Below are 14654 nucleotides of genomic sequence, written 5' to 3'. Positions count from 1 at the left end.
TGCATCTCCAATCAGCATATTATAAAAAGGAGGTGAAGTCAGAGATGGGAAATATTCCTTTTAAAATCAGCAAGATCTGATATAATGCTTCTTACATTGCAGATCAAATATGATTTTCAGTGCTTACTTTGTTGACATAACAAGGCTGTATTTTAAAGGCAATTCTGCACCGATATTGTGAAGTTCACTCAGGGGGGACAGGGAGAGAGAGAGAGAAAAAAAGAAGAAATTTAATCAAAGAAGCTGCTGCCATAATTTCTGCTGCAAATATCTAGAATATCACTGGCTATGAGCAAAAGACAGCTTTTAAAAAAATCTCTCTGCTCCCCTCTAGTGGTTCCACCAAATTTTGCAGTGATATTATAGCCCTAAATCAGGGGGGTCTCCAACTTTGGCAAACTTTACAACTTGTGGACTTCAACTCCCAGAATTCCTCAGCCAGTTTTGCTTCCTCAGAATTCCTCAGCTTTGCTTTGCTGGCTGAGGAATTCTGGGAATTGAAGTCCACAAGTCGTAAAGTTGCCAAGGTTGGAGACCCCTGCCCTAAATCAGTCCACATCATAGCAAATCTGGAAACGGTCGTAATTCCTTTTCCGTAAGAATTCCGGGGATTTGCACACTGAGAAAAGCAAAGATAGCAACCTGACTCTTAATGAGGAATTTTAAGGGAAGAGTTATAAGGCCGTAGGATAATCGCAGGCGGCATCATGTCGGACACAAGAAGGAAAAAAGAACAGGCTGTCAAGCCCAGAGACAGACCTCCAATCTGTGTTCTAAAAAGGCAGGTTAATCTTCTTTTCTTCCCACTGTCATCTGTTTGGCGCTTGGAAAAAGAGGAGCCTGTATAATCCCATCTCAAATTGGTCCCCAACCTTCCCTTGCACACCTGGTGCAAAAGTCAGATCTGTGGCGGAGCTCCAGGCCAAGTCAAAAATTCAGTTCAGGTTTAAATGAAGACACTGCGGTGATTTCAGGAGACAGAAGCAAGGAAAGAAGCAGCTGGACGGATCTCCAGGTGGCAACGGTCCATATACAATTAATCCAGGTGGGTCATTCGTTATCAAACCAACCTTCCCCACCCGGGAGATCCAGAAGAACGAGAACAAAAGGAGAGAAGGGTTGAACGTTTGAGACAGGGTTCCCTTCACATCATGTGGGAAAGTCTTCTTCAATGGCCAGGTTGACCGGCCTGCACGAGGGGTCAGATGGGTGAACAATCCTAGTGGCAGAAACCACCTACAACCCTGTTTTCTCTTTGATCCATGTTCGTAGCTTAGTGACCCGGGTGTAGACTCCTGGCTTGTTCCGGCGAGCGCAACCATCTCCCCAGCTGACTATACCAGCTAGGAACATCCTATTGTTAACTTCCAGGCTGGTAAGCGGTCCTCCAGAATCTCCCTTAAAAGGAAATGAGGCAACGGTTAATCAAGGAACAAAATCTCGGGTCCTCCCTTCCCTCACTTCATACTTCCAAGAAGTTTTTCTAAGGAGTTGCCAGAATTGGTTGGATGGATTCTTTTATAGGTTGGACCTTCTGGAGCAGGAGTGTCCAACCTTGGCAACCTTAAGTCTTGTGGACTTCAACTCCCAGAATCCTCTAGCTAACATGGCTGACTGGGGAATTCTGGGAGCTGAAGTCCACAGGTCTTAAAATTGCCAAGGTTGGACACCCCTGTTCTTGAGGGAGATAAACAATAGAAGAAGAGCAGAGTGAGATGGGCTGAGCACAGTCTATGCTCTATGTTTAGTGGCTGCTTTGTTGCCAAGTGCCTACAAGGATGGTGAAGGAGCAGATAGACCTCCCAATGCTGCTAAACAACTCTCTATCATCTAGATGGACTGGCTGGAGCTGTCTATTTATTGCCATTGAGTAACATCTAAAGGGCTTGCTGTTCTTCAGGGCTTGACCATCTCCAGAAGAACCTCTAAAGGGCTTGAACTTCTCCAGAAGAACATCTAAAGGGCTTGAACGTCTCCAGAAGAAATCGCAAACTTTCTCACCTGGCAAGCATCAATTCCTCCCGTCAGGACTCCTACACACATCATCCGTGCAGTGAGTTGATTGACCAGAAGGGACTCACACATGGTCTGATTGATCACTCGGATTTCTGCCTTCTGCAAAATACTGGCACCAGGAGCTGCCAAAAAATCAGAAAGGTTTGCATGAGATTTAGGGAAGTCACATAATCCGAATTGGCAACCGGGATGTAGTTACAAAAGTTGCAGTACCCTGGGATTAGAGGATCACCGTTTGACAAGCAAAGTCAACGGGGAAAGCCAAATTCGCATAATCACCGTACAAACAAGGTCATAAAATTGGCCACGGTTCATTTAATGACTGCACTGCATAGCCATGGACATCCAAATCCAAAGGATGATTGTAAATCGAGGACTCTGGGCATTTGGAGAAACAATGTTACGAGTGAAAACAAATGGGGTTTTCAAAAAGTTTTAGAATGCTGATTTATTTGTGTAGCCTCTGTTGATACATCTTTGGCCTTTGCTCTTTTTGACTGGCTTGCATTGCAATGGACGGAAACTAACCAAAGGAGAGAAACCACCTTAGAAGTAAGCGGAAATTTCCTAATGGTGAGAGCAATCAATCAATGGGACAGAAATTGTCCTTGCCTTCAGAAGTTCTGAGTGCTCCATCACTGGAGGCTTTCAAAACAAGACAGACACTTGTCTAAAATGGTATAGGATTTCCTTCTCGAGCAAGGAGCAATCTACTCTTGTCTAGAAGATCTCCAAGTTCTTTTCCAACTTTATTATTCTACGTTCTAGGTTGTATGCTGTATGTTCATGAATCGAGGGAGAGACAGACAATGTTTTGAAACCTGCGCTAGTGGCACAAGCATGTTTACCATCCGGCATTTTGCCACCTAGGAAAAATTTCAGATGGAGTCACTCACTCATTTACGTTTAGAATAGAATAACAGAGTTGGAAGGGACCTTGGAGGTCTTCCAGTCCAACCCCCTGCTTAGGCAGGAAACCCTACACCTCTTCAGACAAATGGTTATCCAATCTCTTCTTTAAAACTTCCAGTGTTGGAGCATTCACAACTTCTGAAGGCAAGCTGTTCCACTGATTACTTGTTGTAACTGTCAAATAATTTCTCCTTATTTCTAGGTTGCTTCTCTCCTTGATTAGTTTCCATCCATTATTCGTTGTCCAGCCTTCAGGCGCTTGAAAATTTGACCCCTTCCTCTCTGTGACAGCCCTCAAATATTGGAACCCTGCTATCATATCTCCCCTAGTCCTTCTCTTCATTAAACTAGACATAACCAGTTCCCGCAATGGTTCTTCATATGTTTTAGCCTCCAGTCCCCTAATCATCTTGGTTGCTCTTCTCTGCACTCTTTCTAGAGTCTCCACATCTTTTTTACATCATGGAGACCAAAACTGGATGTTTGTCCAAAACGAGCTGCAGATTGGTGCATCTCAATAATCTTTTCCCCAAGGAGACACCTTCCTCTTCCCGTTCCTTGACTCACCTGTTTCTCCAGTCCTTCCCCATCCGGTCACCCAGATGGCTTTCCCTGCAGGGAATTCGTGGGTGGCATCAGGTAAACAGATAGGAATGATTTCTTTGGAAAGAGTGATGGGTGTGGACAGCTCCATCAGGGCAATGTCATAGTCATATGTGAAGTCATTGAAGAACGGGTGGGTGATGATTTTCTTGATAGCCCTTTTCTGAACGTGGCTATTCGACCTTTTCTCCTGATCCAGAAGACCCATGTAGGCAGTCCACAGGGAGGGATCGTTATATCTGCAGGCAGAGCAAGGTATCTCGGTTAGCGAGGGCGAGACTAGCAAGGGCATTTTTGAATGCAGGTAGTTGTTCTGAGCTAGGCTTCCCCAAAAAGCACGAAGCAGAATCCTTGTCATGACAAAAAGCCCTTTTTATTAAGTTACTGTGAATTCTTCTCATTCACATCCAGCAAAGTCTTTCAAGGGAGAATTTACAGTCATAGACCTTGGAGAGCTGCCAGGCCGATATCTTCAAAACTTGGCAAGGAGTCTCGGAGAGTCACAGAAACAATTAAGCGAACTAATTGTCTCCTGCAAACTCCACTCCCCTTTCGCTCCTCTTTTATTCCCTATGGGAGGGGCCATTCATCATCTACCTGTGGCCTTACTCCTGAGTCGACCCTTGTTCTTTAGCTGTTCCCTTCTCCTGGCAGCTCTGTGCATGGGCACACTGGGAACAGGCTCCAGCTGTTCATTTGCCTCACTGATGTCTGCCTCTGAAGGCAGCTGATAACTGGCATCCGGCCCTGGTCCTCTCTCTGCCTCTGATGCAGAGCCCTCATCAGAGCCTTCCCCAGACTCCAGGACTGGCCCATGTTCCTCCCCAACCTCCTCACTGTCTGAATCTGCTGCCAGCTCTGCTGGCTGCTGGCGGGCCACAACAGTAGTCCTTGACTTAAAACCACTGTTTAGTGACCATTTCAAGTCACAACAGTAGTGAAAAACCTATGACCCGGTTTCAGACTTACAACTTTTATCCCATGGGGATTATGTGATCAAAATTCAGACATTTGGCAACTGGTTCATATTTATGATGGTTGCAGTGTCCTGGGGTCACGTGATCCCCTCTGGCAAGCCAAGTCAATGAGGAGGCCAGATTCACTTAACAATCATGTTAGAAATGTAACAACTGCACGGGATCAGGATACTTGCAGAACCCTCCCATCCCAATTACATCGACCCGTTCCCAACCAGTCAAGCAAGGAGGGCCATGGTCTATATCCTATTGGTCTTTTGAGGGTCTCCAAACTTGGCAACTTTAAGACTTGTGGACTTCAACTCCCAGAATTCCCCAGCTAACATGGCGGGTGTCAGCACTTCAAGCTGCAGTTACTCTAGTGCTGACATAAGAAGGAGAAGCGGAGGCGTCTGGAAAGGGACATTTGACTTTTCACCTACTTATTTTCCCTGGAGATAATATCCCCTAGGAGATGGGATGGGATGGGGGAAATTCCTTTGAGCTGGAGCAGTAGATTAGGGGTAGAGTGACTTGGAAGATGGCCAATGAGTGCAGGGGAGTGGGGAATGGAAAGGGAGGGTTTTGGGTCTGGAAGTCAGTGTTGGCTGCGATGAGTCGGAGTTAGAATGTTGTGCTTAATAAATGGGAGTTTTTCTTCAAAGACTTTGTTTGAAATGCAATTTATTTGAGACGACCTCGAAACCTGACAGTGGGATCTTGGGAAGGGCCTTCTCAGCTGCTATCCCCACCCTATGGAACATCTTACCCCTGTCAACCCTGAAGCTAATCTGGCCGGAGCCATCTTGGAGTTGAGGGATAGGGAAGGGGGGGATTAGAGATAGCTGAGGTTGTGTAGTCAAAATAAAATACTTTCTCTTGGCAACCAAGGACGTTCTCACACCTGGCCAGAGGAAGGAGGAGTGATGTCACCAGACCAGCGGACGCTGCCTTGATTGGGCCATGTGACCAGTGGTGGGATTCAAATAATTTAAGAACCGATTCTCTGCCCTAATGACTGGCTGGGTGGGCGTGGACATGATGGGCGTGGTCAGGGGGTGTGACAGGTAGCATTCGGCCTCCTGAACCCCCCCTGGGAGCAAAAATGGGGCACGGGGGGCACCGCTCCCCTCCCCGTGCCCTGTTTTGCGCCTAGAAGGCCCCCCTGCACCTAGGAGCCAAAATGGGGCACATGAGGACTCCTGGAAGGGGCGGGGCAGGGAAGGGTATGGTCAGCCAGCAATTTAACTACCCATTCGCCTGAACCAGGCCGAACCGGCTGAATCCCACCACTGCATGTGACTGATTGTTTGCAGTTAAGGGGAAAAACTTTTACTTTTAATTAGGTGAAAGCTCAGGGGCCCCTCAGATTTGGTTTTTAACCAGATATGTGCCAATATGATATTTCCAATAAAGCTATTCTTTGAGGAATCCACCTGCCTCGGAGTTCTTGCTTGTAATGGATCTATTACTAGGAACCCCGACATTACCCCAGTCAAGGTGAGCCCCCCTCCCACTCTTCTGATTTCTTTACTTTAAAAATTCAATGAAGTTTAAAATTTTTTTTAAAAAAAACAATTAACTTCTGAAGCATGATATTAAAAAACCTCTACCTACCTGATGTAGTTCTTTTCAGCAAAGCAATGGGCAGCCGTGACCAGCCACTTGTTGGATATCAAGGAAGCCCCACAGACGTGACCCTCGCTCTGGACATGCAGACTGACCTGCCAGGGCCATTCGCCCAAATCGGAGTCCATTCCACCCACAATCCGGGACTGCTTGCTATACGCACGGATGCCACAGTCTAAAAGGAACAAAATTCAGACACACACCCAAAAAAGCTTCAGTTCAATTGGTCTCCTCAGTTCAAAGAGATGCTTGGCCATCAGTCAAGACATTCAATAAGAGTTTATGGTGATTCTCAACCATTCAGTCATTGGTTGTCCCAAAGGTGCTTTTCCAAAATGCAACTGGACTTTCTTGGGGTTTCTTATTTTCCTTGAAAATGTTTCGCTTCTCATCCAAGAAGCTTCTTCCATTCAGTTCTTCATGAACTGAAGAAGCTTCTTGGATGAGAAGCGAAACATTTACAAGGAAAACAATAACAAGAAGAAAGTCTAGGGGTCTGCAACCTTAAACACTCAAAAGAGCCATTTGGACCCGTTTCCCACAGAAAAGAAAACACCGGGAGCCACAAAACCCTTCCCGTGCCTGACTATTTCTTGAGCGGCCACAAAACTAGCATATGTAGTTGAATTAAATGTTCCGTTTTCTTCTGAAACTTTTCTTTTCTTGGATTTATCCATGGTTGGCCTACCGGGGGTTGAAAAGCTCAATAAATCGCGTGCCGGTGGGTGTCGCACATTGGCGGTTGTGATGCATATTTTGAATGACAAGGAGCCACAGCAGAGGGGTGAAAGAGCCACATGCGGCTCCAGAGCTGCAGGTTGCTGACCCCTGATCTAGTTGCCTTTTGGAAAAGTTGCCTTTGGAACATTCAACAAGAATTTCCCACAATCCTTTGTGTGGAAAAAGTACTTCCCCAAATTCTGTCACCTCTTTAACATCACGGCAGGAACTGAGCTCTGTTTTCATCTACTCTTTTCTACATTAAGGGTTGTGAAAAATATTTGGAAGACATTGGGACGGAAATAACTCCCAATCTCTCTAAAAGGGAGCCAGCATTCCTCATAACTGAGAAATAAGTACCTCTGGCTAATAGGACTATCCTGCCTATCAGCACTGCTTCCAACACCCCCAAAACAGATCAAGAATAATGTTATAATATTCACAGCACATACTCTGTGCTCTCCAGGTGGGACAGAAAGAACAAACATGGCCATCTAGATCAGGGATGAAATGTAAAATTTGTTACTGGTTCTGTGGGCATGGCTTGGTGGTTGTGGGGTAATGTGACTGGGTGGGCGTGGCCAACTTTTTTTTAACTTTTAAAACAATTTTTTCTAATGCTTTGAAAAGCCTCCGCCGATCAGGCAACTCAGCTGGGATCTTCAGAGAGGCTTTTTAAAAAAATGCTTTGAAAAGCTTCTGACGATCCCAGCTGAGTCGCACAATCATCAGAGGCTTTCTTTTTTTTACTTTTAAAAGCATTTTTATCGGTTGGAAAAGGTTGTAGAAAAAATGCTTTTAAAAGTAAAAAAAAAAAAAAGCCTCTGATGATCATGCGGCTCAGCTGGGCATGGGGTGTGTGTGTGTGTGCAGGGATTTTTGCTACTGGTTCTCCGAACCACCCGCCGCCATCGCTACTGGATCAGGCGATCCAGTCCGAACTGGGAGCATTTCATCCCTGATCTAGACCCAAGTAGGTTGCCCTACTTACTCAACTCAAAAACCACCAAGTGCAAACAATAATAGTAGTAGTAATCATCATCATCATCATCATCGAAGTTTACAAACCTTTCATGCAAGCTAGCTTAATTTTCCAAAATTGCTACATTTGTGAATTTATTCACCTCTCAGCTTATCCACTTTCTTGGTACCGTGTTTCCCCGAAAATAAGACCTTGTCTTATATTTTTTTTTGCAACCAAAAAAGGCCCCAGGTCTTATTTTCGGTGAATGTCATCCACTGACAACTTCACTTGTGCACATCACCCCCGGCCTCCTTTTCATTGTCAGAGGCCTTCAGGAACTTCTTCTGCGGCGGCAAGGCTTTCCTGAAGGCCACTGCAGCCGATAACAGAGCTCTGGATCGATCCGGAGCTTTGTTATCAGCTACAGAAGCCTTCAGGAAAGCCTCGCCAGCTGCAGAAGAAATGGGCCAGAGAGGCAGGTGTCAGGGTGTGTGAGGCCTGGCTACAACTGTCCAAAGGTAAGTAGTAGGGCAGCTCCACCCCCTCCCACCCATCCTCACCCTAGCTTAATTTTTACCCGTGCACTCTGGAGTGGATGGGATCTTAATTAGGGCTTATTTTAGGGTAGGGCTTATATTGGGTGCACATGTAAAAATCAAGCTAGGACTTACTTTCAGGGTAGGTCGTATTTTCAGGAAAACAGGGTATCTTGATATAATCAGAACTTACTGCAATTCTCTTCATCTGATTTGTCGCTACAATCTGCCGTTCCATCACATTCCGGATTCTTCTTGCTCACACACATATTGTTGCGGCATTTGTAGGTATATGCTTGACAGGTAATGCTGACCGCTTTGAATAAAGCAGAGATTAAAAAAAACATAATGTCAGAAGAGGAGGTCACCAGATGATTGTGGGAACAATTTTGTTTGGTAAAGGAGGATGAAAAATGAAATGAAAAAGGTCTTCTGCAGTCACGACATAAGCCCAAGACTGAAAATCAAGCTTGTCAGATGTTACATCTTTTCTATCCTGCTCTACGGAGTAGAGTTGGTCTCTGACAGAAAGCCACTTGAAGAAACTAGAAGCATTTGAAATGTGGATTTACAGACGGCTGTTACGTATAACTTGTGTTAGGAAATTGTTATTGCCCAACTGGTTGGTCAGGAAATATATAAACCAACATTGTGTGTTTGTAGCTAAAAGTATTATATAGCTTTAAAAATTGTGTTGCATCATCCTGCATCCTGATTGCCTGAGCTCTGTAGCCAATGTACTTAAAGGAGAGCTGAATTATGGTTTGTGTGAACATTACACCATTTTACCTGCTGATATGCTGTAACTCTATATTTGATCTCTCTGCATGATCATTTCTTGATCATGACTATTTATTGCTTTTCAAATATTTATTGACTGTTTTTATATTGAACTGTGTTCCTGAATGAAACTAAAGACGAGCTGTTTTATTGTATTTTTCTACAACTGGTAAGAAGACTTTATATTGGAAAATATCCCTGGACTGATCTTTATCTCACTTTATATGTGTATGACTTGGAATGTTTTTGGACTATGATTTTGCTTTTTCCCTAAAAGTAAAATATTATCAAAAACCAGTTTGTTTGTATGTTAATTGTTATTATCCACAATCATTCTCAGTCACTTTCGTGCGTAAACTCAAAGGGTACTTTGTGATTAACAAAATCACAAATGAGGAGGTGATAAGACACCTGGGAAAGCAAAGGGAAATCATCAAAGCCTTTAAAAAGCGAAAGTTAGAATATTTTGGACAGGTGATGGGACACCCAGAAAAATACGGCATCCTTCACTTAATCCTCCAAGGAAAGACTGAAGGCAAACAAGGTCCAGGCCGAAGAAGAACATCATGGCTTCAAAAGCTAAGGGACTGGTTTGGACAAAACTCAGCAGCACTTTTTCATACGGCTGTTGACAAAAATAGGATTGCCAACATGATCGCCAACATCCGATGACGGATATGGCAAAAGAAGAAGAAGAAAGGAGGATGGCAAGTGTCCCCCAGGCGAGGAATGCAAAATGGAGTCTGGAACTATTTGAATCTTTTCCACAGCATTGTTAACACCATGGATCTGGCTATTCCCTTTCAAGGAAGCATAGGCAGTCCTCGAATTACAACCACAGCTGAATTCTGCCCCGTTTTATGACCTTTCTGGCCACAGCCGTTGAGTGAGTCACTGCAGTTGTTAAGTTAGTAACACGGTTGTTAAGTGAATCTGGCTTCCCCATTGACCTGGCTTGTCGGAAGGTTGAAAAGGGGATCACACGTACCCAGAAGTCATAAATGTGAGTCAGTTGCCGAACATCTGAATTTTGATCATATGTGACTGCAACAGGGGTGGGTTCTAAATTTTTTTACTACCGGTTCTGTGGGGGTGGCTTATTTTGTGGGCATAGTTCGATGGTCATGTGACAATTCTTTAGGATTTAGCAGAGGTACTGGTCTACCAGGCTTTTAACTGCTTGCAGAGCTGTACCGGTCTACTCATTTGTTTTTGCAGGCACCTGTCTACCACCAACTGCCTTTTAACACTGATCAGCTGTAGGGCAGCCCTTTGAAGAGTTTAAACAGCTTTTTTCCTTCCAGCCGATCAGCTGGGACTCGGGAGGCAGCAATAGATTGGGGGTGGGGCCAAATAAAAGGTAAGAATAACGCGGGGGGGCAGAACCAGTTTGATGACGTCATATCGTCACCACTACCGGCTCGGCGGAACTGGGCGGAACCGGGAGGAACCCACCACTGGACTGCAATGGTCGTAAATGTGAACAATGGTTCATAAGTCACTGCCACTGTAACTTTGAACAGTTACTAAACAAAATGTTGTAAGCAGAGGATTACCTGCAAAACACACTATTTTTCTGAATGCCCTCTCTCTTGTGGGAAAGGATGTCTACTTCCATGAGAGAATTTTTAAAGAAAAATTACACAATGCCCTCCAGACTATACACACACACACACACACACACATACATACCAGTGGTGGATTGCTCCCGGTTCTGTCCAGTTCTATAGAACCGGTAGTAAAACCAGCGGGAGGCTCCGCCCACCTGCCATGACATCATCATGGGTCATCTGCGCAAGTGCAGAAGCTTCTGCGCATGCGCAAAAGCGGATGTGCACTCCCGCTGCGAACCGGTAGTAAAGGTAAGTAGAACCCACCCAATACATACACACACACACACACACACACACACACACACACAAACACACCAGTGATGGGTTGCTACTGGTTCACCCCGAATCAGGCGAACCTGTAGCGGCAGGGGCAGGAGGCTCCGCCCACCCACCCATACGCTGCTGTGCATGCCCAGAAGCGTCACACGCATGCACGAGCGCCTACGTGCCCACGAGCGAACTGGTAGCGACAAGTTTCGAAACCCGCCCCTGAAACACACACCCACACTTATATTTTATATTTGTCAGGTGGCTCATAAATCTTCCTTGAAAGTTCCAAAGAAAAACACACAGCTTCAGATACAAACTATGCCAGAATCCTACCATTAAAAGTCATTAAAAAAAAAGATTTACCCAGTAGGGAATTGAAACGAAAGCTACAGAAACGAGGTTAATTAAGAGTCCCATGGCGGTTGGACAGAGTTCATATGAAAAGGTCTGAGAGAATAAAAAATATATATCTTGGCTTGGTTTCGAAACAGGGATCGATATGGTGTTGAGAAGCTTCAGAGAAAAAGAACAGGCCACGTTGATGTGCTACTTAGAATAAATGATCTATTACTAATTCCTGGTCAAACTGAGAACGGGCAGTTTTGAAGAGTTTAGAGCAGGAGTCTTCAAATTTGGCAGCTTGAAGACTTGTAGACTTCAACTCTTAGAGGCTTAGAGTCTTCAAACATTCTTGGAGATGGTCATTTCCTTTTTTTTTTTTTTTTTTTTTTGTAATTTACATGTTGAAAGAAAAATAATGACTCCATGATTAAGGTTGATGCCTTCAAAGAGTTGAAGAAGGCTTATTCAGTTTGTTCCTCTCTGCCAATGTCCCACTCTAGAATGGTGGGGAAATAGGGACAAATTGAGTTCGTATCACGATCACTAAGTGTTATATCTATGTGTTATATGTAAGTGTTATAAGTGTTATATATGACTATCACTAAGTGTTGTATCTTTTTATTCTTGAAGAATGTACTTTATTCTCCTTATGTATACTGAAAGCATATACACCTAAGACAAATTCCTTGTGTGTCCAATCACACTTGGCCAATAAAGAATTCTGTTCTGTTCTGTTCTGTTGTTCTGTTCTGTTCTGTTCTGTTCTGTTCTGTTCTGTTCTGTTCTGTTCTGTTCTACTCTACTCTACTCTACTCTACTCTACTCTACTCTACGCTACGCTACGCTACGCTACGCTACGCTACTCTACTCTAGAGATACCCTATTACTGCTAGGACTTCATCTTTATATCCAGCAGCAGAAAAGAAGGTTAGATGAAAAATAGCAAGTATGTTAGGGTCCTTCCCCCAATTCTGAAGGGGTTTAACTGTTTGAACCATGGGCTAACCTCTTCTTCATAAGGAAAGCAGTGGTATGAACTCATCCTGGGGACCTCAGTTTCCCCTCATCTCCACTGTTCCCCAAGACCTGATCGCAATGGACAAGAAAACATCTATCTTAGAAATAGAATAACAGAGTTGGAAGGGACCTTGGAGGTCTTCTAGTCCAACCCCCTGCTTAGGCAGGAAACCCTACACCACTTCAGACAAATGGTTATTCAGTCTCTTCTTAAAAACTTCCAGTGTTGGAGCATTCACAACTTCTGGAGGCAAGTAGTTCCAGTAATTAATTGTTCTAACTGTCAGGAAATTTCTCCTTAGTTCTAGGTTGCTTCTCTCCTTGATTAGTTCCTATCCATTGCTTCTTGTCCTGCCTTCAAGTGCTTTAGAGAATAGCTTGACTCCCTCTTCTTTGTAACAACCCCTGAGATATTGGAACAGTTATCATGTCAACCCTGGTCCTTCTTTTCATCAAACTAGACATACCCAATTCCAGCTTCATCAAACTAGACATACCCAAATCATCCCTGCTTACAAACCACAATTTTCATAGCTTCCCCCTCCCTTGGTCAACGTTTATCACCACTCTAGTGCCTTTACCGGAGCCACACTCCCCCTCGTCGCTGCCATCTTCACAGTCTGCTTTTCCGTCGCATTTCTGCTGCCCTGGGATGCAATTGCCGTTATTGCACTTGAAGCTATTAGGAGGACATTCTGAGAAGGAAAAAAGAAATTGTAAGTTTCCATTGCTAGAGAAGAAGTCATTCTCACCAGCCACTATCTGTCATGGTAGCTTTGCTTCAACACTGGAGCTGATTTTTGCCAGACTCCATCCAAAATAGAATAGAATAACAGAGTTGGAAGGGACCTTGGAGGTCTTCTAGTCCAACCCCCCGCTTAGGCAGGAAACCCTACACCACTTCAGATAAATGGTTGTCCAATCTCTTCTTAAAAACTTCCAGTGTTGGAGCATTCACAACTTCTGGAGGCAAGTTGTTCCACTGATTAATTGTTCTCACTGTCAGGAAATTCCTCCTTAGTTCTAAGTTGCTTCTCTCCTTGATTAGTTTCCACCCATTGCTTCTTGCCCTACCCTCAGGTGCTTTGGAGAATAGCTTGACTCCCTCTTCTTTGGGGCAGCCCTGAGATATTGGAACGCTGCTATCATGTCTCCCCTAGTCCTTCTTTTCATTAAACTAGACATACCCAGTTCCTGCAACCGTTCTTCATATGTTTTAGCCTCCAGTCCCCTAATCATTCCCGGGGATTCTGGGAGTTGAAGTCCACCCATCTTCAAGCTACCAAGGTCGAGAAACACTGTCCTAGTTCATACTAAGAGCGGTCCAAAGTGTGAACTCGGTTCTTCGTGCACAAGATTTCTCCAACTCATAAAAATGACTCACCGCACTGCAGTTCATCGCTGTTGTCCCCACAGTCATCCACCGTGTCACAAAGCCAGTATTTTGGCTTGCACCAATTATTGTGGCATCGGAATTGATTCTCAGTGCAATCTGAAGGAGACGACAACAACAAGCAGTGCAGTCATGGAAAGGCCACCAACAGCTTTGAACACTGTGGGCGGCGCAGCCCACTGAAAAAGAGTAAACAAGCCTTACGAGCATCGTCCACACCACCGAACGGAGCTGAAAAGGAGAACTTACTGCAATCTCTCTCATCGCTGCCATCTGGACAGTCAAGCCACCCATCGCAGCGCAGTTCTCTTTTGATACAACGGCCACTTTTGCAGGTGAATTTCCCTGGGCAAGCTGCAAGTCAACAAAGAGGACGGGGAGAGAAAACATATAAATACATTAATATTCCACATACCGTGTTTCCCAGGGGTGAAATCTAAAATTTGTTACTACCGGTTCTCTGGGCGTGGCTTGGTGGTGGTGGGGGTAATGTGACTGGGTGGGGGTGGCCTTTTTTTTTTAACTTTTAAAACGATTTTTTCTACAACCTCTTCGGCGAAGAGGATGTAAAAAAATGCTTTCAAAAGGCTCTGACGATCCCAGCTGAGTTGCCTGATCGGCAGAGACTTTTTTTCTTTTTATTTATTTATTTTATTTTATTATTATTTTATTATTATTATATTATATTATATTATATTATATTATATTATATTATATTATATTATATTATATTATATTATATTATATTATATTATAATTTTATTTTATTTTATTTTATTATTTTATTATTTTATTTTATTTTATTTTATTTTATTTTATATTTTATTTTATTTTATTTTATTTTATTTTATTTTATATTTTATTTTATTTTATTTTATTTTATTTTATTTTATTTTATATTTT

At 43.8% G+C, this 14654-nt stretch overlaps 1 protein-coding gene across 1 annotated transcript in view; it reads right to left on the bottom strand.

The window, feature by feature from the left end:
• Window positions 1-1161: 1161 nt before the first annotated feature.
• ST14 (ST14 transmembrane serine protease matriptase) overlaps window positions 1162-14654 on the bottom strand; it is a 54190-nt gene continuing 40697 nt past the window's right edge. Inside the window, exons 12-19 of the mRNA XM_070952261.1 lie at window positions 14001-14105; window positions 13743-13850; window positions 12940-13053; window positions 8530-8652; window positions 6105-6291; window positions 3496-3770; window positions 2002-2138; window positions 1162-1398 (exon numbers count right to left, since the gene is read on the bottom strand). Of these exons, the coding sequence (XP_070808362.1) occupies window positions 1237-1398; window positions 2002-2138; window positions 3496-3770; window positions 6105-6291; window positions 8530-8652; window positions 12940-13053; window positions 13743-13850; window positions 14001-14105 (1211 nt within the window). The 3' untranslated portion in view covers window positions 1162-1236. The remainder of the gene's footprint in view (window positions 1399-2001; window positions 2139-3495; window positions 3771-6104; window positions 6292-8529; window positions 8653-12939; window positions 13054-13742; window positions 13851-14000; window positions 14106-14654) is intronic.

The sequence above is a fragment of the Pituophis catenifer genome, unplaced genomic scaffold (assembly GCF_029215685.1).
Source record: "Pituophis catenifer annectens isolate HBS135680 unplaced genomic scaffold, rPitCat1.0.hap2 SCAF_12, whole genome shotgun sequence".
NCBI lineage: Eukaryota > Metazoa > Chordata > Lepidosauria > Squamata > Colubridae > Pituophis > Pituophis catenifer.
This window is presented reverse-complemented; position numbering and strand designations above follow the sequence as displayed.